General features: G+C 46.4%; 1 protein-coding gene across 6 annotated transcripts in view; it reads left to right on the top strand.

The window, feature by feature from the left end:
• The window catches only part of kidins220a (kinase D-interacting substrate 220a), a 49,789-nt gene that overhangs the window by 11,136 nt on the left and 10,739 nt on the right, over positions 1-27,914 (top strand). For all 6 annotated transcript variants that reach the window (XM_080850433.1, XM_080850432.1, XM_080850429.1 and 3 more), the window contains 10 exons: positions 1-67; positions 426-577; positions 947-1,233; positions 2,526-2,666; positions 4,835-5,072; positions 5,705-5,796; positions 8,159-8,303; positions 8,712-8,874; positions 25,925-26,103; positions 26,923-27,155. The exon at positions 1-67 is cut by the window's left edge and continues 99 nt beyond it. In XM_080850433.1, coding sequence (XP_080706559.1) covers positions 1-67; positions 426-577; positions 947-1,233; positions 2,526-2,666; positions 4,835-5,072; positions 5,705-5,796; positions 8,159-8,303; positions 8,712-8,874; positions 25,925-26,103; positions 26,923-27,155 — 1,697 coding nt within the window. The remainder of the gene's footprint in view (positions 68-425; positions 578-946; positions 1,234-2,525; positions 2,667-4,834; positions 5,073-5,704; positions 5,797-8,158; positions 8,304-8,711; positions 8,875-25,924; positions 26,104-26,922; positions 27,156-27,914) is intronic.

The raw sequence follows: 27,914 nt of genomic DNA, 5'->3' as shown, positions 1-27,914 counted from the left end.
TTCTCAAGCTGATGTTTGTCAACGCACCAGAGTTGCCTGAGCAGACCACTCGGGCCCTGCCTGTCAGGTAGCTTCCCATTCACACGCATACTCAACCTGCTCCGTGTCTATGAAGTGTCAGGATCTGCTGGTGCAAACATGGCAGACACAACCTACTATGGCTACGGAAACCCACACACACACACACACACACACACACACACATACACATGCATATATATACACACATAAACCATACACACATAACCTGTGTCAGTCTATCTTCACAATACTTTAACATTGATGATATTGACAATTCTATCATCTTAATCTGTCATATCAACTCAGTACTCAGCAACAAGTCCTCACCGTTAGTTTCTGCAGCATACCTCAGTCTTTCTCAGCAACATGAAATCTTTGCCACTCTTGTTCTGCGCCGGTGTCAGGTTCCTGTTCACAGACTACAACCGCCTGTCGAGTGTGGGGGGCGAGACGTCCATGGCAGAGATGATCGCCACGCTGTCTGACGCCTGCGAGAGGGAGTTTGGCTTCATGGCCACCAGGCTCTTCAGGGTGTTCAAGAACAACGAGACACAAGGTACTGTGGGCGATACGGTGCACAAAGCGCAATGTCTGTGTGCCATGCATATACAAACATAAATAAAACTCCTCAAATAAAATAAAATAAATAAAACTCTGCAAATAAAACTCCTCAAATAAAAACTATGAATTATGGGAAGTGAATTGAAATGAGATGAAGCAGGCTCTGAAACATAATGGAAGTGGCAAAGTAAACATGTTATGTGTTCTACAGAAGGCGAAATAGATATACAGAATAACGAATGTTACCCTTTTAAGACATCAGACAACAATACACACTTTTCTTTCCTGCATCCAAGTCCCAGCAGCCAGAGTGATTGTCCATGACCCCTTTCCTTACCCCTCTTTGTCATCCATCCTCCTGCAGCTAAGAAGTGGAAGAAGACGTGCTGCGTGCCGTCCTTCGTGCTGTTTGCGTTGACACTGGGCTGCCTGGTGACGGGCCTGGCGCTGCTGGCCATCTTCCGGGCCGACTGGGAGAACGTGACGGTGACCAGCGTGCTGGTGGCCATGGCCAGCGTGGTGGGGTTGGCCGTGCTGCTCAACGTCCGCACCTGGTGGCAGGTGGCCGACTCGGTGCTCCACTCGCAGCGCAAGCGCCTGCACAGCGCCGCCGACAGCATGCACAAGCTCAAGAGCGAGGGCTTCATGAAGGTGAGGCATGGGCCACACACACACACACACACACACACACACACATACACACACACACACACACACATATACACACACACACACATATACACATACACGCACACACACACATACGTAAACACACATATACACAAACGCACACATACTGTATACACACACACATACAGATACATGGACAAAATTGTTGGTAAAAAATTTACTGAAAATTAACTAATGAAAATCAGACATTGCTTTTGAATTGTGGTTCAACAGAATCATTTTTTAAAAAACTGGCATGGACAAAAATGATGGTATCAGTAGAAAAGATTGACCATAGGGACATGTTAAACTAAGGTGTGTCCTCTAATTAGCATTATATGTGTCTTCAAACTTGAAATCAGTCAGTCTGCCTATTTAAAGGGTGAAAAGTAGTCACTGTGGTGTTTGGTATCATGGTGTGTACCACACTAAACATGGACCACAGAAAGCTAAGGAGAAAGTTGTGTCAGGAGATAAGAAAGAAAATTGTAGACAAGCATGTTAAAGGCTATAAGACCATCTTCAAGCAGCTAGATATTCCTGTGACTACAGTTGCACATATTATTCAGATGTTTAAGGTCCAGGGGACTGTAGCCAACCTCCCTGGACGTGGCCGCAAGAGGAAATTGATTGAAATTGAAGAGACTGATAGTTCGAATGGTAACCAAAGACAACATCCAATGAGATTAGGGCCAAGGGCAAGGTACATCAGTGTCAGATCGCACCATCTATCGCTGTTTGAGCCAAAGTCGACCGAGGAGGACACCACTGTTGAAATCAAAACATAAAAGCGAGACTGGAATTTGCCAAAATGCATAATGACAAGCCACAGGGCTTCTGGGAGAATGTCCTTTGGATAGATGAGACTAAACAGGAGCTTGTCAGTTTAAAGTTATTTCAGTGACCATTGTGGGTTTTTCTTTCTTTAACGGAAGGGTACCAACAATTTTGTCCACGTCTGTGTATAACCACACACACACACACACACACACACACGTATACACACACATGCATACAACATCAACATTAACAGCATGCACAAGCTCAGGCTTCATGAAGGTGAGGAGACAGATTAGACACAGTATATGCACATTTGCAGTATATACTTTATACTGAGATAATATAACATAAACATATGCATTCATGTGTGTTGATATAGTCTTGCATATAAGGATCAATTCAGGAGGAAGTCATGTTAATGGGTACAGTACATACCTACACAGGCACATGCATGTGGTTCAAGATGAAGAGCATTAATGTGTGGTTTTTGACAGGTGCTCAAGTGTGAGGTGGAGCTAATGGCTAAGATGGCCAAGGCCATCGATGGTTTCACCCAGAACCAGACCCGCCTGGTGGTCATCATCGACGGGCTGGACTCCTGCGAACAGGACAAAGTGCTACTGATGCTGGACACGGTGTGTTTGTGTGTGTATAGGTGTATTAGGTTGTGTGAGTGTGCATACAAGTACTTTCTGTTGAATGTGCTTGCACTGTATGTATGTGTTTGATCGTTTGCTCTCTTAGCCTTCACTTCCCAACCTGATGCCCCGATCCTGTTTTCCACACAGTCGCTGGTGCAGATAATGGGGGAAAAAACATGCTGGCGTATATAGATATTGACTTAGCAAACATATCAGTTTAATCCTATTAAACAGAAGCCAGCTCTGCTTATTTGCTACGATACAGCAGCAAATAATGTTTCTGTGCTCAAAGGGTGGGGGGGGGGAGGGGGGAGCATGTATACCAGCAGCCCCACAAATCACTTACCTCCCATTTCTTATCACCAAGCAGCTTAATGGAGTTAGCCACGTGTGAAAAAAAAGTCCCTCCCGATACAAAACGGCCAGACAAGAAGCACATTGATTGCACATCTCAGAGGGCTTGCTTCAGGGCATAAACCGACCGTACAGAGACCTCATCCCCACACCCGTGCCACTCCGTTTCCTACCAACAATACCGCCGCCTCTTCCTCCCTTCAGAAAGTTTGAATTCCTTCTTGTTTCTCCCCCCCAAGCCAGAGTAATAGAATTTCCTTGAGCCAAATGTTATTATTTAGGAGCATAATCCCTAGGAATTGGCAGTTCACTCTGTGCAAATGAAATCTTCAGGCTGGGGGGGGTGGGGGGGTGTTGTGTGCCTGCGAGGGGCTCGTGAAAGCCTCCTTTGTAAAAGCAATTAGTCATGTCCCTCTTAAATTCTGAGCTTTTTGTCTCCGATTTTGATAGGAATTTATGAAAATTGAATCTCCCCGCAAACCAAACATTTTTCCACTTGTTTAACCACTAGAGTTTTCGACAACAGGCGGAATGTAAGGCGGGGGCAGAAACGCAAGGGAAAGGGAGTGGGCTTTGCGCGTGGCCGATTGAAAGTGGAGGTGAAACCGAATGACACTCCAGGGCTGCAGGCGTTTGGCTGTTTACAGCGCTGTGCTGTTTTCGGAGACGGCAAGCTGTTAAAGGAGAGACAAATCAGTGTCCTGTGACAGGGACGCGAGCACTCTGCCCCTGCTAGGCTGGAAAGTCCCCGGCAAGTGTGGAACATAACTTAATGCAGCATATTACCCGAAACCCACACAACACTGAAGGAGCTCACGCAACCATCACAGACAACAGTACCTCTGCAATTCACAACTGTGAAGAAACGGCCCGAGCAGTTAGACAGCTGGAGCTTCCTGTGGTCATTACGTAATCACACAGATAACATCTGGGCTAGTTCATCCACAGGCCAGCTCTGTTTGACTGATCTAGTCATCGGCAGGAGCTGACCTCGGTTAAGAAGTCAAATGGATTTGATGAATGAAGTTCAACTGGTGACAAGAAAGCATTTCAAATTCGGTCACATCTCTAAGAGCGAATGCAGTGGCGGCCTGCGCTGAATGCGGGGCCCAAATGAGCATATGATGAGCTGGAGAAGTCTGCATGTTTGTCATGATTTTCATCACGTTCCAGAGCCACATGACATGAGCCATGTCCCTTAGTGACCCGTAGTGACAGGACGGGAGTTCTGAGATTTATAGTGAATGCGGCGTAATGGGCTGACCATGTTCAGTACAGCATTCATCTCCTTCTAGCACCCAATCAGTTTGGCATGCAGGCTGGCCGTCAGTTAAAATTGACATCTTTTTATGCATTATTTATTTTCTTCACCCTGCTCGCTATCAAGAGTAGTGTGAGCATTAGCTTTTGTTTTTGTAAAGATAGGATGGGTATTAATTGTCATCATATGAGAAGATGAGACGTGGTGCTTATACAGTACCAGTCAAAAGTTTGGACACACCTTTAATTTTTTGGAGAAGTGGTTTCTTTACTTTTATTATTTCTACATTGTAGATTAATACTGAAGACATTTGAACTACAAAAGAACACATATGGAATCATGCACTAAACAAAAAAAGTGTTATCTACCATGTAGAAAATAATAAAAGTAAAGAAAAAACTTCTCAAAAAATGAGAGGGTGTGTCCAAACTTTTGACTGGTACTGTATGTAATGTGATATGATGAAAGCATCTGATCTTCTGAAGCATGTAAGGCTTTATGGTGACCCCGTTTGACCCCGAGCTCCTCTTTTCCCCCTCCGCTCCAGGTGAGGGTGCTGTTCTCCAAGGGCCCATTCATCTCCGTCTTCGCCAGCGACCCACACATTATCATCAAGGCCATCAACCAGAACCTGAACAGTGTGCTGCGCGACTCAAACATCAACGGCCACGACTACATGCGCAACATCGTACACCTGCCCGTCTTCCTTAACAGCCGTGGACTGAACAACGCTAAAAAGATCTGCCTGGTCGCGCCCACCAATGGAGACATGGGAAATGCAGACGGTACGTTGTCCTTAACATGGTTAGCCATGCTGAGATTACTTGAAGGGATTGTTTATTCTCTACTAGGCACACAGTTAATATAAAGGTGCAGTCCATGATTCTGCCGAAAGGTTGTTGATATTTCATCAAATTACAATTACAATTACCCTTCTGTGCCCCTGAAGCAAGGTGTTCATTGGCTGGAATAGTTAATGGCACGGTTTAAGCCACTTTGGACTGTGCAGGGACACAGGAGTTTGAGTCTGAACTTGATGAAAAACATAATTGGATTGTACTACAGTGAATTGCATTACTCTGTTAGTGAATGTGCTTTGTGTAGACTCTGCCAAAGGAGCATGGAAGATAAAGGAGTATGGATCATGGTTCAGAGCCTTGGTTAACCTTAAAATAGTCTGTTGAATCTCCTAATGATAACTGTATGTGGACTGTATGTGAACTGCAGCTTGATGACTCTGTTTTTCATTTTTTTACTGCCGGTTCTAGTTGGTCATATGGTTATGTCTCTTATCCCCTCCCAAGAAGAAGTCATTAAAATGGATCTTCAGGGGTTCTTTGTGAAGTCAGCTGAAACTTGTTGGAGGAGGTTTTTTGTAATTGTGTGAGAGATTGTTTTTGTTTTTGTTTTTTTTCAGTCTGGCATGAGGACGTGGACAGGAAGCAGTCTCAGAACACTCTGGGCCCAGAACAGGCCAAGATGGGCAGCAGGACGGCACTCAACCGCAGGGTAGCTACCCCCACCCCCCGTGCCCTCCACACAGAGCTACCCCCACCCCCCATGCCCTCCACACAGAGCTACCCCCACCCCCCGTGCCCTCCACACAGAGCTACCCCCACCCCCCATGCCCTCCACACAGACATACAGACACAGACGCCTAAGCTTGTGTATATATATACTGTATATATGCGTGTTTGTGCTTGAGCATCAACATCTGTATTCTTCCAGTCTGTACAGTACACACTGGTAAGTGTGTGTGTGTGTATTTGTGTGTGTGTGTGTGTGTGTGTGTGTTAGAGGCTGGCACGATGGCGCTAGGCTCTGTTGCAGAGGAGTGGCTGTAATTGATTTAATGTCTGTTTATCCTTCCTGCTGCGCTGCCATTGCCTAATGACAGGGTGTAGCAGCAGTGGGTCTCGGTGACAAAACGCTGGCACCGGAGAAGCTCACGGGAGGCTAAGTGGTTCTGCCCCCCCCCCCCAATTCCCCCCGCAAAGGACTGTTTGTTTGTGTGGCTGATTTATCTGCCTTTTTATTTAGCCCTCTTTTGGGGGTGTAGATGCTAAGACACTGTTATTCTTCTCTTTTTTTTGTTGTTGTTGTTGTTGTTCTCAGTATTCCTCCGCTGGCGTTTGGCGGTCGTGTTGTAGCAGTTACCGCCACCCTCGCGTCGCCCATTCTGCTGTTTGTAAAGATTGATTGAAAACAATACTCAAAACATTTCAGCAGAGACTCCAATTGCTAGAAGTGAGATGAGGCCTTCTTTCCCCAAACATGCGACCAGAGCCTGGGCCAGGCGTCTCCACCCAGAGCATTCCTGTAAAATCATACACTCGTACACAAATCATACACACAATTAAAAACAGATCTCTACCAGTGGTCTTACTGGTACCAACCATGTCATTGATTTTTTTCGTTCCTTCCCACACAACATTTCCAGAAGGCCTAGTCCCAAACCCCCCTGCCACCCACCCCCGCACCTCCCCTTAAATACCAGCTCTGCCTGGGCACCGATGCATGTGAGGGGAGCTGTCCTCTCCTCCGATCTTTCGCCATGAGATAAAAGCAGGGACCACCCTCTCACGGAACCAGCGCACACTTTATTGGTGACGGTACGCTCCCCCAGAGTCTGGCGGTCACAAGGCAGGTATTAGGGAGTTCAAAGCCAGCTTAATACCCTGCCGTAGGAGAGCTTGTGACCAGGCCCCCTTTTTTTCCTCCCCGTATTGTGTTCGGACCTCAACGTTCTTGGCACCCGTCCTGCGTGTCTGCTGCAGACACTCTGCTTATGTAGGCCCCTCAGCGAACCGGTGACCTTCAAGGAAGAGGAGTGAAGGACTCGTTAATGACGAGGCGGTTACTGAATGTCCGTGAAACAAAAGCGATACTGTGGGGCGCTTGCATAGAAGGCCTTCTGCGGAGTGTAATTTGAATAGGGTAATAGGCGGAGGCGTTTAGATATCATTCGAAGCGCTTTAGCTTTAACTCAACACTCCCTAAGTGTTCCAGAGGCTGCCGTTATTAAGTAGTGTTGGTGAAATGTGAAGGAGATGACCGCTTAACTTAGGCAGCAGACAGGGTTCCTCTGTGTGTGTGTGTGTGTGTGTGTGTGTGTGTGTGTGTGTGTGTTAGTGTGTGTGTGTGTGTGTGTGTGTGTGTGTGTGTGTGTGTGTGTGTGTTTGTGTGTGGGCCCCGAACATTCCCCCGGCACTCCCTCTCGCACACGCACTCCGCAGATCATCTGGTCAGCTAATTGGTCAGTAAAAAGGGGGCTTGTGTTGCGAGGGAGCGATGGGAACAGGGTGTCCAGGGTCGAGCCTGGTCACAGGAAGTAGAGTCGAGGCGTAGGGGTCACGCAACCGCACATCGCATGGGTCACGGGTGGCCATGTCACAAGATGGTTGATCATCTTTGGCCATCTTTGGCTTTGACCAAAGCCACATGAAAAGATGGTGTCCACCTTATTGTTGGCCTGCTACACATCATTCCCTAGTGATGTAGCATTAAATTAGTTTTTGGAAAGTATCAGAATGTATAATTTAGGAGAACTTGATGTCATTTCTACAAACTATAGACTATAACACAGAACAAGTGTAGGTCAAGTGTAGGTTACAGGCTTATCAGAGTTTTCTTAGGTTTTTTTTAACGAAAAGCTGACATGCACCATTAACACAACTCTTCCGCATTCCCTATAATTACCTGGAGTATTGTGATAAGCAATTCCTTTGGCTCTCCTTATCTTTATCCTTCCAAGCAAGAACATTGTTTTAAATGTCTTGTGTGTGTGTGTGTGTGTGTGTGTGTGTGTGTGTGTGTGTGTGTGTGTGTGTGTGTGTGTGTGTGTGTGTGTGCGGGTGCCTTTGCACTGCAGGACACGTACCGCAGGAGACAGATGCAGCGCACCATCACGCGTCAGCTGTCCTTCGACCTAACCAAGCTGCTGGTGACCGAAGACTGGTTCAGTGACATCAGCCCTCAGACTATGAGAAGGCTCCTCAACATTGTATCAGTCACAGGTACCTCATGGAAGCCATTTTGTTTCTAATCACACCAGTTTCACCCCTTCCAATTAGGTTTGTCCTCGTGGTAAACTTAATACGATTTTAATAGCACTCAACAAGAGTCTTCTGCACGTATGCTGTATTCAATATGGAGAGGTCTGGTGTAACGTCATCCTCAAAGGAACTCAGCCTGGCCCTTGAGTGGATTTCTATCATCACTTCCTGCATTTCCCAACTGATTATGTGTGGCCTTTCCTGGCTTAAGATATGACTTAGTTGTGTGTCCCAGTGCTTAAGATATGACTTAGTTGTGTGTCCCAGTGCCTGATTAAAACAATTAACACAGGCATGGAAGGTCCTGGGAAGAAACCACTGACCTTAGCATTGTTCACTGGTCCATGACGTGTTCACTGCCCTCAACAGGACGTCTCCTGAGGGCCAATCAGATCGTGTTCAACTGGGACCGGCTGGCGTCTTGGATCAACCTGACTGAGGAGTGGCCGTACCGTACGTCCTGGCTCATCCTGTTCCTAGAGGAAACGGACGGTGTGACGGACCAAGTCGCGCTCAAGACCATCTACGAGAGGTCAGTGGTTACATGCGGACACACACACACACACACACACACACACACTCCCCATACGATACCATGTCTAGTTCAAATACAGGTGTGTGTAAAGGCCGTGTCCCAGCAACAGCACAACAGCACTAACATACACATGTCCCTAAGCATAATGTAGCCCTTGTGACTAAATAAGAGCGATCTCATGATCTCCTATGGTTAGTAGCCTACAGTAGCCTTCACTCAGCACGTTGTGTAGATCACATAGGAGGAGAAAATAGCAGCGCAAATCAAATGTTTACCAGCAAATCATCACATGATCAAAATATGAGATCACATCATGTGTCTTATTTATTGCGCCACTACCCAGAATTATTTTTCAGGGTATTGTGCAAAGCCCTGATACCAATTACTACATACAGCACTTTACAAAGCAATGGACACACTCTTTTTTTAGAAAGACCAACGAAAACCATAGTGATGAACCCTTCCCTGCTTCTTGAGTATTTACATACCACCCCAGTTCTCCACAATGTCATTGCCTTATCATTAAACCCGCTTTAGTAAAAGCGCCTGTTTACTGCTTGAGCAAAGGCTTTGGGCTAATGGCGGTGTCAGAAATCAGGAGCACAATCTTGTAGCCTGAAATGTTGAGTTATAACATGACCAACCCATTAAACAAATACACGCAAAAACCATTAGCTCCTGTAGGTGGCAGTAGATCCCCTCTGTTTGACCCCCCCATCCTCCCCCACCGTGAGCCTGTTTCTTCCCCAGAAGCTGTGTTTAAGCAGCACACACCCACCATCTTCATGCTCTGAAATGACAGCCACACAATTACAATTGATCAGGCTCTTGTTTGTGTTTCTGCTTTCCTGCACGCTATTATTGATGCTCGAGACACACCGTGCATCTCTCTCTCTCTAATTTATGAGTTGTTTGTTTATCGGAGCTGGTGTAAGATTCCTCAGGGATTATCAGAGCAGTCTTGATGCATGAGTCAGCAGGGTCCTTTTGGCTCCAGTCAAAAAGGCTGTGTTTGAACTGGGAAGTGTGGGAATAGCGTGGGTCCTTTGTTTGTGTGTGTGTTTGTGTGTGTGTGTGTGTGTGTGTGTGTGTGTGTGTGTGTGTGTGTGTGTGTGTGTGTGTGTGTGTGTGTGTGTGTGTGTGTGTGTGTGTGTGCGTGTGCGTGCCTTTTGTCTGTGTCTGTAGAGATGTGAGTGAGGTTTCGTGTATTTGTGGGTGTGTGTGTGTGTGTGTGTGTGTGTGTGTGTGTGTGTGGTGTGTGTGGTGTGTGTGAGAGGGCTGTAGGTGTGTGTAGTTGTATGTATAATTTTAGATTTTAAACGATTGAAAACAATTTGTGTTTTTATTTATGTGTGTGCCTATATCTGAATATCTATGCGCATGTGTTGTTTGTATTTGCATTTGTATGCTTGAGTGTGTGAGGGAGTGTTGATGTGTTGGCTTGTAGGTGCTTGCACGTGTGTGTTCGTGTGAGTGTGTGTGTGTTTGCACACGTATGAGTGTGTGTGTGTGTCTGTGTGGCAGATAGGGCCATCAGGGCAAGGGCTGCTGTGCATGAGTATTTGGCCTTTAAAAGGTTGCTCTCTGTCACACCACAGCAGCATGAAAGAACGAGAGAGAGAGAGAGAGAGCGAAAGAAAGAAAGAAAGAAAGGGACTCACCCCTCCTCCCATCCCCTGTGGCCTGGACACTGTCATGGCCGCTTTGTGTCACACCGGCCAGGCTAGCCGAGCCCAGCCCCTTCTCCTCCACAGCTCTGCCCTTCTCTTTCTTCATCATCTTCTCTCTATCTCCCTTTCTCCTTGGTGCACACAGTTTCTTACCTGATAGTCAATGCCTGTTACTGTCTCTGCAGCTCCATCCTTCCACCCCCTCCTTCTCTATCTCTCTATCGCTCTGTCCTTTAGCCGTGCCCTTTAGCGCTCTGTTTCACCCGCCTGCCTCTCGTCCCCGGAGACGCACCCCTGTTCTCCGCCGCGACTTCATCTCTTGTGTTTCATCTCCACTGGAGGATGAGTTGGCGAGTGGTGTTAAGGCCAGTCAAGCCTTTTCTGCCACCTCCTTCATTTCTTTCTCCACATTATCCGGGGGGAGGGGGGGGCTGTTTTTCACTGAAGGCAGCACGGGACAGAAGCGTGGACACTTCAAAGCCTTTGGTATCTTCAGAGATCTCAGTGATAAGGTTATACTCGTTCCCTCCCTGGGTCTATCCTATGGGTCGTTTTTGCTCTTTCTTCGTCTTTTTCTTCTACTCCTCTTCTATATTCGTCTGTATTAGTCATGTGAGCGGCACTTGCTCTTTTCACCAGAGGACTGAGTGACAGCGCAGGGCTCCAGCCGAGAGGTGCTGTGTACTCTGTGCTCGCATCAGGAGCACGTCACCCCACAAGGGTGGGAGCAAGGGCACCTGACCTGTAAACAGCATTCACGCACACACACACACACACACACTCACAGCTAAATACACACACACACACTCACACACACACACCTTCACAGCTATACACACACATATACACACACACACACACACACAAATACACACACACATACACACACCCTCACAGCTATAGACGCACACATACACACTTATATGCACTGACTCACACTGACAAACATTCACATGCACACATGCACACACATCTCTCTCTCTCTCTTTCTCCCTCTCTTCCCACCCTCTCGGTGGCCTTGCTGTGAGTCCCATGACCCAGGAGGCTGGGGAGATTGATGGGCCATCAGCGGCGCTCACACAGGCTGCTTTATGCTGTGGCCGGAGCGGAGCGCTGGCGGTGGCGCAGCCTGCAGCAGGGACATGTCAGTGCACTGCTGGCGGCCGCCGAGGCTGAGTCAGCGGCCCTCGCAGGTCAGCCGCCTCCCTGACTCAGCCCCCCATAGGTCAGCTGTCTCAGGCGATATCAGTCACGCACTCCGCCCTGGCCCTGGCTCCGGCCCCCACAGTGGTGCGCTGGAAGGAGGAGGGAAGAAGGAGCTTCAGCGGCCTCTCTTTAAGTCTCTGTTTCAGTCTCTGTGGCAGTCACCAGAGTGGGATTCTGTGTTTTGTTTCTGTCATTCTGGATCGAATCCTTCCTACTGTCTTCCACCCTCTCTTGCTTCCTGTCTTCTCAGCAGTGTCAGCAGTGCAGTCATAGGGCATCTGTGTGTATGTGTGGTCTCGGGCTCACTGATGATAATGTCCCCATGCTGTCCCCATGACTGTAGTGGTGGTGGTGTTTGGGGAATTTGGGGGTGATGATGGGCGCTCTTGGCCACTTGTAGCCAGCAGATGTTTGCGTCTGCCCGGTTATCGATGTCCTTAATCTGTTTGAAGGAAGGCTGACGTATGTGTGTGCGCGCTTTGCTGGCGCCATTCACACCACGGGGGCTCTTTTGGTCAGTCGCAGGCAGGCGTGAGAATACAACACCGTGGCGTAAAAGGGGAACATCCTATGTTCATTTTTACCCCATACTCTACTGTATATAAAGAGATGAGACATCAACTATAGACCACTATTTTCTCTCTTCCTGACTGAGAGTAGCCGGTCCTCGTTTCCTCATTTCTGCAGTTCTCATCTGCAGATTAACTCAGAGGTCCAATCCTCGGAAAGTAGGAGAAAAGTTCACCTCGTTTTAATCAGCCGTGCTGCTAAGCTGCTAATAATCAGCCTCTTAATAATTTCACAATGATTAACAGAGAGCACGTGAAGTGTGTGTGTGTGTGTGTGTGTGTGTGTGTGTGTGTGTGTGTGTGTGTGTGTGTGTGTGTGTGTGTGGTGTAGGGTTAACATGGAGCACAAAGGTGGCAGTGTCCTCTGGGGACATAGGGGCCCAGTCCTAAGCCCCTCCACCGCAGCCTCCTCTTCCTCCTCCTTCTTCACCACTCAGAGGGAAAAAATATGACAAATTGCTCATCAGTAGCCACGCCAATCCTGCCCAGGGCCCCTCTGCCCTTAATGTGCTTAGACAAATTAAAAACAAAAACAAACAGAACGTGTTTATAGGCCCAGCTCTTTATTCATGGATGGAGGCAGCTAGCAGCAACAGCCGCATAAAAAAAGAACTCCGAAACACTATGTGAACATGTTGTTTTATTCTCCCACCACCCTCAGAATGAAACTCTACTTTTGAATTTCACATTGGGTGCTTTTTTTCTCGAATCTGTTTAGTTTTAAATGTTTAGTTCTATGTTTATAGAAACATTCTCCATGTGAAAAGGTTTCGAATCGAAAGAGTACCCTGTTCTGGAACAAGCAAGAAGTCGTGCCTCAAGTCTCGTGGTTTTATCGCTTTAAAAAAAAAAAGACATGAGAAAAAATGCCTAAGATTATCTCCGTTGAGCCCACTGCGAGAGCGAGCATGGAGGGCCGGTCAGAATGGGGTAGCAGGCAGCGGAAGCCCATAAGCTGAGCACATTAGCGGGCCGGTCGGGGAGGAGGTGAGGGCAGATTTCTGGCTGCTGGCGGCTGTGATCCATGGGTAAGTTTTGAGCGGAGTCAGGTCCCTGGGGAGGTTATTTCGGGTGCCGCACTCCGCTTTTAGCGTGCAGGAGTGGCGCGGCCTGCCGAGCCGGTGCTGCTCGGGCATCTGGTGTCCTGGTCTGTGCCAGCACCCACCCTGGCCAAAACCTGAACCAGAGCACTGATAACACCTCAAACATACACACACACACACACACACTCGCAAACAAGCACACAAGTGAGTATACACACACACGCACACTCACACACACGCACACTCACACACACACACACACACACACACACCATATTCCACTACAGCAGGACCCACTTTAATTAATTAGATAGAGAGTGAGAGAGAGAAAGGGGCCCGCCTTGCACTCCAAAACAGGAAGCAGCATCTAACACAGAAAATGAGAGAGCGAGAGAGAGAGAGAGAGAGAGAGTGAGAGGCATCACGTCCACCCCTTCAACACCTCCTTCCAGGCCTCAGTACTGGCCTGTGGCTCTCCCTCACACAGCTAACTGGACAACACCATTGCTCTGTTCTCCACCAAATTGGTCTGGATTGTAACACTGTAGACTGAGGGGGGAAATCTGAGCCTGTAGTCCTCAGAGTTGCATGACACAATGTGGGAGAAAAAAATGAGAGGAAAGAAGGAAAGACACAATCTCTGCATCTTCACCCTCCTCTCCATCCATACATACCTATTTGGCACTGGTCCACTCTGGAACTCTTTCAATACTTTCAGTTGAGACAACGTACAAAGACAAGTGAAAAAGATTATAAAATCTCAACACCTTCATCCTCCGCCTACATCACTCCACCTGTCTTTTCTAAGCCCCTTTCCTCCATCGTACACCGATGGTCCCAGCTTTCCTCCGACAGCGAGCTGAGGAATTGCCACCATCGGGGGACTGTTGCTCCCCTGGCCTCCTCCCTGTGTCTCCCTCCACAGAGGGCTCTCGTCTCCCACAATGCCCTCTGTCATTATCAGCAGCTCCTCTATTCATCTCCCCGGAAACAATCCGCTTCTCACAGAAGGCCTGCCTGAAACCGGCTTTGCCGACGTTTCCGCCCGACGCTGGAAACTTCTCGCTAATGACACTCGAAATGAATGCATTCATTTTTTTTCTCTTTTTTGAGGCAATTGCTGCTAATTAGGAGGACTCTTCTGCTAAGTACTGAAACATTAAGATGACACACTGCTCATTCAGGATTACTTTAATTGGTACAATTTATAGTAATTTGGTAGCAATTACATTTTTTTGCTGGGTGGAGATGAAAGCCTTTTTGTGCAGCGTGTTTTTTGTCGAATTCCCTTTTGTGATGGGAGTCTTAATAAGCTCTTAAATAATGCTCTTCAGAATGGGAACAACAATGTCATCTCGCCCCCCTCCCCCCCTCCCTCCCTTTGCCAAGTGTTAAATACTTTTGAACTTTGGCACCCTTGTTTCGTGACTCCTTTCTTCATCCCTCCTTCTCGCGGTCTGTTGCACTGTTCATAAGCAGTTCCGTCACGAAGTGAGTTTGTCTGTGAAATCTCGGCTGCCGGCAGCTAACAACCAAGATGTTGTGTTGTTGTTTTTTTCATCCCCCTCTCTCTCAATTCTCTCTCTTTAGAGGCAGGCTATTGTGCCCGGCTGCCCGATCCCTTCTTGAGCTGTTTGGTAGGAGAAGTAAACTTGTAATTTAATAGCCTACAGCCTTTTATTTGTGCACCAAGTCCCCGTCCCCCCCCACCAAAGCCCTAGGAGTGATAAGGCGCCTAGAAACCCATCTATTTCCCAATAGAGCCGAGGCTATCGAGGACGGGCAAGGCTTTATTGGGTGCACACAGTGTCCGTGACAAACAGCGTGACCTCCAGATGGATAAGGCGGCGCAGAAGGGGAAGGGCGTGAGGAGAGAGCAAGAGAGGGGGCTAGCCGACAGGCCAACAGAAGGCCGTCTGGAGGAGAGAATGAGAAAACCAGCGGATGCAGAGCGACAAGGAGAGAAGGGGAGCTGATCGAATGTCATTACGATGGTGTGATTTCTTTTTTTTTTTTTTTTTTTAGTGCCATTCCTCTCATGTCCCGAGCGGAAGCTCTTCTGGTTGCCAAAGGTCTCAAAACGTTTCCTGCCCTGACTGTGGGAATGTGAGAGGGCTGATTGTGGATGATCTGATGAGTGAATTTGACATGGCACACAAGCAATTACTTATCAGGGTTTGGCATCCACAGCTGACTGAAGGCTACGGCCCCTCTGTTCTGCTGAATTTAGATGAGCTCTTTCATCATCTACTCAGGTTGGTGCAGGTATAGCAGCCCATCATCTAGTTGATCTTGAGGTCCAGACCAGGTAGGCAGGTATACTGAGACCATGAAGGTGTGTGTGCGTGTTTGAGTGCGGGAGTGCGTGCGTGCATGCTTGCGTGTGTGTGTGTTTGTGTGCATATAGTTCTTTAACAAACTGAAAATGCCAGCAACACTGCCATGGCCACAGAGATCAAATGTTATTGGCTGGAAAAAAGGCAGTCCTTTTGTCCCATGTTTTGCAGATCTTGCTGCAAGCACTCTTCCTTTCTCTCTCTCTCTCTCTCTCTCTCTCTTTTTCTCGCTCTCTCTCACCGCAGCGCTGAAAGGATTAAAAGATTTGAAGCAAGATCTGGCACATGCTGTTTTCAAGTTTCACTACAAAACAAAAGAGCTGGAAATGTTATTAATTCAGAATCAAATGAGTGCATTTTAGGTGGTTTCACTAATTTTGAAATACATGATTAACATTCCCTAATGGATTATAAGACCCTTATATCAAGGCATATAATTATGCTATTCATTTGTATGGGGTATTTAAGCTTAATTAGCTCATATTCGTATTTCACTAAATGTAATCAATATATAAGTTTGTATATTTATATAATTATCTGACTTCTGAAGAGATGAAAGGTGTGTGTATGTGTGTTTGCATGTGCACATATGTTTTTGTGTAAGTACAGTGCCACTTTAAAGTATGTGAACCCCTTGACCACTTAGGAGTTTTCTGTTGTTTTACCATGATTTTTCATTTTTTTCATCACCAATTTTCCATAGAAGGAATGTCAGGTTTATGTTTATCATTAGCATGTACTTTTTTTAGAGGGAATTGTTTGAGTAGCCAAAAGACTACATGAAACACGGAATTAGTCCATTTCAAAAGTAAGTGAACCCACAGCTGAATTGGTAAAGTCAAGCAGGTAACAGATTCAGTGAAACTTATTTGGGTGCTTAATTAGTCAATTAAGCAAACCGATCATCTGAGACATCCTTAGGGAAAGGTTTGGGCAACACAGATTAAAAGAGAGAGGAAACTAACCAAACTACTGTAGTGCCAAGGTGTACCCACACAGATCAACAATGCCGAAAGGAAACGAGAAATCCGAGAACATCAGGAAGAAGGTTCTGACAGCCCATCAGTCTTGGGAAAGCTATAAGACCATCTCCAAAAGATTCCAGCTCCATCCATCTATCCAAGACAAATAATTTAGAAATGGAGGGCATTCAAAATGACCGCATCTCTGCCTAGAAGTGGACGCCCATCAAGACCATCACCAAGAAGCACCAGAAGAAGAATAAATCAGGTAAAATTCAACCCACACATCACCTCTAAAGAGTTTCAGACCTCTCTGGCAGCATCTGGGGTAAATGTACATGGGTCTACAATCAGACGAAAATTGAATAGACATGACATTCATGATCGGGTTGCTAGAAGGAAGCCTCTGCTCTCAAGAAAGAACAAAACTGCCCGTTTCAACTTTGCCCGAGAGCACTTGGATAAACCAAAGGCCTTCTGGAAGTCCCTTCTTTGGACAGATGAGTCCGAGATAGAATTATTTTGTCAAGATCAAAACCAACAATTTTCGTCTGATTGTAGACCCATGTACATTTACCCCAGATGCTGCCAGAGAGGTCCGAAACTCTTTAGAGGTGATGTGTGGGTTGACTTTTACCTGATTTATTCTTCTTCTGGTGCTTCTTGGTGATGGTCTTGATGGGCGTCCACTTCTAGGCAGAGATGCGGTCATGTTGAATGCCCTCCATTTCAAAATGATTTGTCTTGGATGGATGGATGGAGCTGGAATCTTTTGGAGATGGTCTTATAGCTTTCCCAAGACTGATGGGCTGTCAGTACCTTCTTCCTGATGTTCTCGGATATCTCGTTTCCTCTCGGCATTGTTGATCTGTGTGGGTACACCTTGGCACTACAGTAGTTTGGTTGGTTCCCTCTCTCTTTTAATCTGTGTTGCCCAAACCTTTCCCTAAGGATGTCTCAGATGATCGGTTTGCTCAATTGACTAATTAATCACCCAAATAAGTTGCACTGAATCTGTTACCTGCTAGACTTTATCAATTCAGCTGGGGGTTCACTTACTTTTGAAATGGACTAATTCCATGTTTCATGTAGTTTTTTGGGTACTCAAACAATTTCCTCTAAACAAGTACATGCAAATGATAAACATGAACCTGACATTTCATCTATGGAAAATTGGTGATAAAAAAATGAAAAATCATGGTAAAACAACAGAAAACGCTTAAGTGCTCAAGGGGTTCACATACTTTCAAGTGGCACTGTATATGTGTCCATTCCATACTCAACTCTGTGTTTTCAACCCATATCAAAGGCGAAGTCCTTTTTAGTGTATATCTGTTGAAATGGAGACATTGTTCCAACGCATCAGTTTTGAAACCACACACATATGTGTGTGTGTCTTTGTGTGTGTTTGGTTGTGTGTGCGTGTGTGGGAACGGTAAAAGGTTGAGGTGGTATAAATAGCCTGGTGGGTCGGCACGGGGTCGGCGATGACCTTTCCAAAGGGACACTGGAGCTCATCATCCTGTCAGTCGCCATGACCCCCCCCACCCCACCACCCCCGGCAGCCGGACACCGCTCGGAACTGAGGAGAATACAGGCGACTGCAGAGGTCACCGGAGGTCAAAGTGGCACACGGCTCTATGGGTGGAGGATAAAGGATGGAAGAACAATTCCTAGAGAGAGAGAGGGTGGGAGGGAGAGGGAGAGGCAGAGAGGGAACATTTGAACGGAAGTGGACAAAAGGCCTAGTAGGGTTGTGTCGAAGGCTGTGCTGGAAGCTGTTCTTTGAGCCTGGATGTTGGACACTTTCGCTAGTAAAAGCACAGCTTCTGGTGGGTGTTGTTTCTGCACAGCTGTTTTGAGGGAAACCATGTCGTGAAGTTTGTCTGAGTTCAGTTTGTATCTCAAACAGGATAAGTGAGTCAGGCTTCACACACTTCCTCTCGCTCTCTCTCTCTCTCTCTCTCTCTGCCTCTGCCTCTGCCTCTGCCTCTGTCTCCATCTCTCTCCCCAGAGACATCCCTTCCAAGCGGCTGACTCTGGATTGGCTCTTTTCCTGATGTGGTACAGATCGGCTGGATGCCACACGCTCATGTTTTCTTTTTTTTATAACTCATTTCCTCCAGTATGGCTTCTATTTACCTGGAGAGGGCCAAACAGTTCCTGAGTCCCCTCCAGCCTCTGGTCGGAGGAAATGTGCTGGTTGTTGGACTACACATACAGTGTCAGCCATGCCACAGCTCAGGCATCACCTCTGACTGTTTGTTATGTCTGAGGTGCCTAGTCCCATTACCACTCAGCCACGTCGGTCCAGTGAAGGCCGACCAAAGCACTGCCTTTTAAATCAAGACTGTTGGCCTGGCGTTGGTCGAGTCTGTGCTCATTTAAGTTGTTGGGCTGGAAAGGTCTCCGGTCAGATTAATTGAATCATTGTGCGGAGGACATAGGAACGTGAACTTTCGCTGAGGCCGTTTCATCTCTGATGTTGTTGTGCTTTGTTATCGGCCCGGCCTGTGTTCCATTACTTGGCGTGCCATGGGCCCTGTTGACGCGGATCAGTGATTGATCACGAGGGCTCATTTGTTTTGAAAAGATTTCGAAAGACCTCTGAATAGACCTCGGTCTGGTTTGAGGTAATATTTGGGCGTGGATAAAAAGGCCAACCAGCAAGAGTGTGACACAACGACACAACTTTCTTCGAAGACGGAACATGAGGCTGGCTGTGGTACAGGAGCTCCAAGGTAATGGATCATATAGCAGTGTAGTGATGTTCATGGCAAGAACACACAGCAGGCCCAACTTTCCAGCCATGAGTGTTTCACACAGAGAGGCTTGACTGTGGGCAGACACTGCTCCGCTCTGTGCCCCTTATAGAATTGGCACAGCTAAAGCCTTGACAGTTGGCATCGTTAGAAGAGAGGCTGTAAGCAGAGTCGAGGGGCACAGTTGGCTGGTCAGATACCGGGGTGGCAGTGGGGACCAGAAGGAGATTGGCAGGTGTTTTTGCTGGAGACGTGGACAGGGAGGATGACTGGGTGGAGAGCTCAGCTGGATTTGGGTTCGCTTAGCGTTCACGACGAATCACTCCGAGCTCCCACGAGCTGAAGGCCCGATGCTGGGCGAGCCCTGGCTCAGCGATGCAGGCCGGATCAATGGCACTATTGTACGCCAGAGCAGAGGGACGCTGGGAGTCCTGATGTGCTTTTATCTCCATGTCGGCTTCTCTCCTAAAGCAGGATCTGCTTTTTTTTTTGTCCTCCGATTCCGCTGATTCCCAGAGCGCTGTTACGAGATGGAGCACGATTACGAGCTTCGCCTTTGTGTCATTTAAGTATCTCGCTCCATCTCCCAGGCACAGAATGTACCCAGAAAAAAAAGTAATTTGTACAAATGACTAGATGTCTGGGCCAAGTTTCTCCCCCCTCAAAAAAAACCTTGTTTTTTTTCTTCCTTTTTTTGAAGTGGTTGAGTCCCTTTGGCAAGAGCTGATGAAGTAAATAGGGCTCTTTGTGCTGTGAGAAACACAGGCAGGCAAATGAAACAGTTCCGAAAACACAGCGCTAGCTCATTGTTAGCTCTTCTGGTCCGGGAAGAGGCAATACGTCCGGCCTCCTGACTAAAGAAGCGACTCATTATTGAGGAGGAGGAGGCCCACTGGTGTGACTAACTTCCCCAAAAGTCTCCCGCGGCCTCCTCACCAGCTCCGGACGCGCTTGGCTGCTGTGCGGTTGCCCCGGCCTGAGCTCTACTGGACACAGGAATGGCCACGTCACACTGGCGTGTTTTCCGGACGGTTTTGTCCGCTGTTGTGCTTGGATCAGCGTGATTGGCGGGGGGGTTGGGGGTGTGTGTGTGTGTGTGTGTGTGGAGGGGGTCGGGTTTGAAGGCAACTGGCCACGGCCAGACTAAATAAGAAAGACTCTTCTCAGCTCTCCACCCCTGAGGTGGGTTCACTTTGGAGACATTTAGTCACTGTTAGCATATTTATATTTTTAATATTTTTTTTCTGTTATTATTTCTTCAGAAGACTGTGTTTGTGTGCATTATCCCAGGTGACATAGGCCCTATTCCGCGTACCTCGTTTAGCGAGTTACCGAGATCATTTTCAGAGTAAGATAACATAAGTCTGCCTTTTCGGTTCCACTAAGCAACTTTGGCCAAATCACCATAGCAACACATCAATAAAATTGAACCTGCTCCAGCGCAGGCTAACAACTTAAGTGAGCTGGATAAGCTTGTCAATCCCCCGGGAAAAAAATGGCAGCTCCCTTCCTCAGAGATCCCATTGACGAAGGAGCGATATTAGTTAGATTAGCGTTTTATAGGGAGAGAGTTCTTTGAGATCGCCAAGATCCATTATCACATCATATTCGTACGTTTATTTAGCGCTTAAGAAATGTATGGATCTGTTCATTACATTTCCTGGCCATGTCCGAGTAAATGCAATCAAAGAGGGCTTTAATGGAATTGCAGGTAATTGAGTTATTCAATATTTCACCATTTAATGAAAATAATAATGAATTAATCAAATATGAAGAAGGACACTTACAACCTTATCGAACTAGCAACCTTCCAATTACTAAACTACTCCTCTAACCCCTGTACGACTGTCTGTATGTCTTAATACATACATACAGTACACAGTGATCCGCCCGTACACAGATTCGTACACATATTTAAACCCCTACCTCTATATGGTCATCTATGTATACATATGTATAAACAGTTTGTTGAAATCATTATTTTCGCTAGCAAGGTCTCATTCGATGATTCATTCCATTAAGCCTTCTGCCATCATGCACATTTTAATAAATATGATCTGATTGATTAGGGTAATGAGGCACTTAAAATTAGCCTATACATTTTCCCAACACTTACGTATGCATCTAACTTGTCGCGATATTTTGCCACGTTCTTGCATTGCTTTTGCAGTGGTGGCGGAGTTGGATTTTGCCATGATTATGGTCTTGTATTCGTTATAATGGTTCATTATTATCTTCTGCTCACTAGCAGAGAAAAAGGAAGCTCTTTCTTTAAGTTTAGTAGCCATTGTACCGTTAGAAAATCATGGTTTTGGTGATCCTTCCTTCCCCCTTTGAAGTAGGGTGGGCATGGGCAATTATCCTGATAAGTGAAGTCTGGTTTGATTTAACAACATTTTTGAGCGCGGATCAGCCTTGGAGGAACCGAGATAGCCTATCCTCAATCATCTCGTTAATTTAAACTGGCTAATAGGACATTTGATCAATTTAGTTGAACCACGTACGAGGAATACCCCCCAGCTTTCTCTAGGGTTTCAGATAGACACATTCAGGGTTGGGGAGTAACTAGTTACTTGTAACAGAGTTGTGTCTTTAAATTTCAAAATAAATGTAATTGTACAGTTACAGTCACTGAGAAAAAAATATGTAACTAAATTACAGTTACTTATAAAAACGTTGGTGATTTACAAAGGGGTTTCATCTGAATGTATTATTTTCTGTAAAAAGCTTTTACCCTTATATGACGAATAAAACATTAATTATGTTGCTTTGCATCTTTACACCGTCTAAACAGGCTTTGTTGATTTGGCACGATGCAATCTCATTATTGATCTGGAATTTCTTTAGCCTCTTGCCTGCCATTCAAAATGTAATCAAACTTGTAATCTGTAATCGATTACATATCAAAAGTAACCTTCCCAACCCTGGACACACAGGATATACAGGAGAATACTGACATTAAATAGCCACAGTAGCTTCACAGGATATAGTCCATACAGTTGTTTTTCTTTGTCCATTTTTGGAGTTGATATTGTGATGTGTTGTATTCTTAGAATGCATTTTGTCTTTGCTGTTTATTAGAAGTGTTTAGTGGAATGTGAAATATGTTGCAAGTCTGTGATGGGAAGAAGGCCAGTTTCTAGGGAAGCTCTCAGAACTGGCTCCTGTTTGTACAGTATTCGTGCCTTTACTCGCAGACAGACACACACACACACACACACACACACACACACACACACACACACACACACACACACTTAAACAAATAAACAAGTCCAGCTGGACCATCTAAATGGCCTGCGTGCAGCCTAATCTAGCACATGGGAAATAAACCCAAATTCATGCCCTCGCGCTCCTGTCACTGTAGAGGCCAGGTGTTTGTCTTCATGTGTGTGTTTATGTATATTTCTGCATGAGAATGTTTTTATAGGTCTTTATGTGCCATATTTTTGCATTGATTTCTCTTTTAGTTTCTCTCTCTCTCTCTCCCTCCCTCCCACCCTCCCTCTGTTTGTGTGTGTGTGTGTGTGTGTGTGTGTGTGTGTGTGTGAAGGTATGAAGATTATCTAGGACATTGAGCCTATTTGTGTACATCTCTAAACTGATGCATTCTTTCTGATGGGAAAGATTGTCGCATCTGTTTCTGCCCTCAAGCACCTCTGTAACACCACTCTCTCACTCTCCCTTGCGCTTTCTGTCACTCTCTCACACACACACACACACACACACACACTCACTTACACGCACACACTCACGCTCTCTTACACAGAGCAGCTTTCTTGTGCTCTCCCGTCCACCTAATGGCGCTCATGTGAAAGGTCAGCTGACTATTAATGCAGCCTCCTGCACTGACCCCCTGACCAGCGAGCACAGTGTGGGCCTTTGTCCATCCCAGCCAACAGCTGCTCTCCTTTCACACCCGCTCCACACTGGCCTATACTACCTTCGTCTGCTCTGTGCTGCACCGGAGCGTCAGAGATATTCTAGAACAGTGCTCCTCGACTGGTCTGGCCTTGGGACCCACAGTTTCCCATGGTCATTAGGTTGCCACCCAAAAACAAAAATCATAAAATAAACATTTAAATATGTAAGAGATGATGTATAGTCCGCCAGGCAGTATCAGAAAATAAATCCTGACTGGACAAACCGGACGCGCACTGAAGGCTATGTGAGCGTAAACATATATTTATTATAATAAAAATGTATAAACATATTCTTCTTTTACCTTACTGTTGAGTTATTTGGGGACTATTTGCTTCACCTTTTACCCAACTTAACGATTCAAACTTCACGTTACATTCTTCATGAAATAAGCTCCTAATACAACATTTTGACCTCCCCCCCCCACACACACACACACACACAAAATTGCTTAATAATCTCAGTCACTTGCTTATATGTAAAATATGTTACCACGCAATACAACTACATTAATTACCTAAATGTTTTTGAATGTTATGAATTTCAACAAAAAGATTCAGCTAGCCCACCAGTGGCTTCCCTGTAGACAGCTAGTAAGCCAAAGCTCACCCCACTCATGTTACAGCACTACTCAAGCTGACACTTTGAACTGTCCTTTCATACAGTAGTAGGCTTTGCCTCTGCCGCCTATGCAGTCTCTTTCCAACAACTCTCTTGTCCCTTTGTGATTGAGGCATGAGAACCGCAAAGCCTCCAACGTTTTTTTCCATTTAAAAATAAAAGCACTGTTTCAGAATGATTCCAAAAGTGGGTCGTGACCCACCACGTTCTAGAAGACTATCTAAAAAACATTACAAAATATTTTCCTGAGGCGTTTATGAAGAAAGTGAGCGATGCGGCCAGCATGACAAAGCAGCGTTCATCAGTGAGTGATGCTTTCAGCATGACAAAGTTGAGTTTATTAGTGAGTGATGCTTTCAGCATGACAAAGTTGAGTTGAGATGGTAGAGGTTGCAGGTGGAAGTATGGTGAACTAATTCATTTGCAAAGTAAGGGCTCCTGTACTTCAGACACTTGCAAGCCTGTTTGTGCTGCCAGAAATGTTTTTTGTACGGTGTATGATGAGATTACAGGAGTCTGGCTGTGACAGTGTTTACAGGCAGGCGGTAGCTAGTTAGCTCACCCTCCAACACACGCAAACACACACACACACACACACACTTGTTTGTTTACTCAGGAGAATCCACCTCAGCTGGGCATCAGCAGATCTGAGTCTGCTGTTGTGTCAACTCCTCTCCTCCCAAATCCTGCAAATTTCACCCTCCCAAATCCGATTACGCCAAAACCGCCTTCCCAGGGGGCCCTGCCAAGACTGGAGCTCAGCCTCCCTCTGCTACAAAGAATACTTAGAACCTAGGTTCCTGTGTTCCTGTCACTCCAGCAACATGAAATGTGTAGAACCCAGTGTTACCTTGTATATTCCCTCATTGTGTTTTAGCTTTTGACCCTGGGGACGCATCTACGCATGCGCGGTGTTTTGAAGGTATTCAGTTGTTGACCGGGCGCCATGAGAATGGTAGCTAGGGAGTTGTCCTGTTCTGAACGTGAATAAAGTCACTAAAGTTATATGAACGTCGTGTTCATTTGGTTTAACACCCAGGACCTTGTGTTTCTGTTACTCTGGCAACATTAAAAATACCTACAACTATGTTCCATGTGTCCATTTTACTCCAGTGCCTGTCCGCGTCTCAGATTTAAAATTCACGTGCCTGTGTCCTTGTTCAGAACCAAAGTCTCAGAGAGGAATGAGAGGAATAAAATGGGGATGGCAGAAAGAGATGGGAAATCCCCCACCCCACAACTCCCGGTAGCAAGTTTCCCATTATTCACAGAGACTGCAGCGAGATGTAGAGATTGCGGAGGAGGAGTACGGCACACAGTGCAACTACAATCTGAGAGCCAGGGAGAGCGGAAAATGGACAAAACGAAAACAAACAAAAAAAGAAAAAAAGATCTAGCATGTCGCCGATTTATCTGAAAGGGCCTCCCACGCACTGAAAGATGAATTGGCATAGGAAGTCATTAATCTCTGAGCATCTAATTTTTCTTTCCCGACGTGCATTCCGAGTTGCAGCCAAATAGAGGGGGGGTATCAAACGCACTCCGTGTTTTGAAGTAGCGAGTCTCGGTAAGGTGCGAATAATTGATGATGTTTAGCAGTACGCTGTTTTCTCTAGTGCGTGTCTGTGGAGTGTGAGAATGCCTTTCAGTGGCACCATTAGAGGAGCTAAACGCTGCGTTCCTCACTTCCCACCAGGCCGTTAGTTTTGTTGTCATAAATAAACACATAAATAAATGATGATAACGTTCTTGTTAGAGGGGTGCGTCGGAGTTGTTTTTAAACCCATAGTTTTCAGGTTTGCTGTGTCGATTACTAATACGACAGCCTGTGAAATATGTAGGGATTGTTATATATTCCATTTGAAGTTTATCTGAGAAGATAATGAGAGTCTCAGTATCAACTTGCATGAATATTAACAATATTGCATGTGCTGCTACATGGTTCCTTTTTCCTCAGAATCTCAAAGAACGTCCCGACCACCAAAGACGTGGAGCCGCTGCTGGAGATCGATGGTGACATCCGTAGCTTCGAGGTGTTCCTGTCATCACGGACACCGGTCCTGACGGTGCGCGATGTGGAGATGTTCCTGCCCTGCACTGTCAACCTGGACCCCAAACTCCGGGAGATCATTGCAGGTCAGCCCACGCCTAGCTGCATGGCCTACCGTAGTTTTGCCGCCACCTTATTACCTACAACTTACCAAACCCCTTCAATACAACTCTGTGTGCCAACAGACCTGACGTACACGTGTGGCCATTAAAAACAGATCCTATGCAGTGCCTGCATGTAGTACAACTCTGTAACTGCCCTACAGTCGAGACACTACTAACATATTCCATAGCTCTACACTCTAAACTTTTTGACAGACACTGTCCAGTGACGGTGAAAACTAAACTAAACCCCTGTTTTATTTTTCGTTTCTTGTGCAAGATGTGCATTTTACTCTTAACAATGTGTTTTTGTGACGAGCAGTGCTGTGTGTGTGTGTGTTTGTTTTAGCGATGCTTAGCTGTAGCGTGTGATGTGTACCCCAGGGGGACATGAGAGGCACCATGATAGGCTCCCCCGGCCACAGCACACTCTCTCAAAGTCCCTTTTCGCTCCTCAACCTCAAAGCTTGTAAGATCATTAAAGGCAAAGCAAGTCAGTGTCTCAGACTGAGGCTGACTCTTGGCAACTTGCTTTCCCCATTATGACGTGGAATTTTCTCTGAGCATGGGAGATATTTGTTTATGTTTCACAGAAGTGGCATCTTTTGGCCTTTTTGAGTTTTGTGTTTAGCTTATGACAAATGGTCCAAATATGTTCTGATGTCTTTGGCTGCCGTTAGGTATGCGTGGGAGTGCTTTAATAGTGAAGGCCAAGATTATGATCAAACTTCAGAGTTGAAACGTCTCTTTTTCTTTTCTCCTTTTCTCTTCCTCTCTCTCTGTCTGTCTGTCTTTGCCCCTCAGATGTCCGTGATGCCAGGGAGCAGATGCACGTTGGAGGAATGGGCTATCCCACACTGCCCCTGCAGGAGGTCTCTGCTCGCAGCGGGGCGTCTGCGTTCGGCCAGCACGGCCCAGCCTGCTCCCCCGGAGGCTCCGTGCCCGGGCCCTTCCCCCCCGCTGGGCCGATGCCCCCGCAGCACCACAGCAGCTACTACAGCGGCCTCACCGGCCCACAGCACCCCTTCTACAACAGGGTGAGCACACGGCACTGCCTCACACACATACAACAACACACACGCAGAATACACACACACACACACACACACACAGAAAACACACATAATACAATAGACCATACAGACAGACACACACCCACACACATACACACATGCACACATTCGCACACATGCCCGCACACACACACACAGAATACAACAGAGCGCGTCTGTGCTGGCAACAACTGACTCTTGGCAGTCCATATTGGACAGGGTGAAGTTCAACGCTGAAATACATACAGAGACATACTAAGACGAGGCAAATGAACGCTTATACTAAAACTAGACATTTACATTGCAAAGTTTCATCTATCACACAAATACACACCAACTCCACATATGCTGACCGTCAGAACCACACAGCAAACACACACACACACACACACACACACACACACACACACACACACACACACACACACACAAAATCAGCGTGAGTCATCCCTCAGCCTCAGTCATCCATAACCTCCCAACCTGCCCAAAGCCACAGCCTGTGTCCCCAGAAACCCTGGGGGGCACAGAGCCCTCCCCAGCACGCCCAGATGGAGAGCTGGAGCTCGGAGAGACACATTTATACTGACAGGTGGAGGGTCTTTTTTTTTTTTGTATCCAATTTTTCATACACTCACCTGAAGTACGCACAGCTAAAACAACTTATCTGATTTTAACCCAAGTTGACTGAGGCAGTAGGAGTGCCCAAATATTTGCCTGAATGCACATCCAACCAAAATGATCCCT

This window comes from Sprattus sprattus, assembly GCF_963457725.1.
Source record: "Sprattus sprattus genome assembly, chromosome: 13".
NCBI classification, from domain to species: domain Eukaryota; kingdom Metazoa; phylum Chordata; class Actinopteri; order Clupeiformes; family Clupeidae; genus Sprattus; species Sprattus sprattus.
The sequence above is the reverse complement of the archived record's forward strand: the minus strand, read 5'-3'. Positions and strand labels throughout refer to the sequence as shown.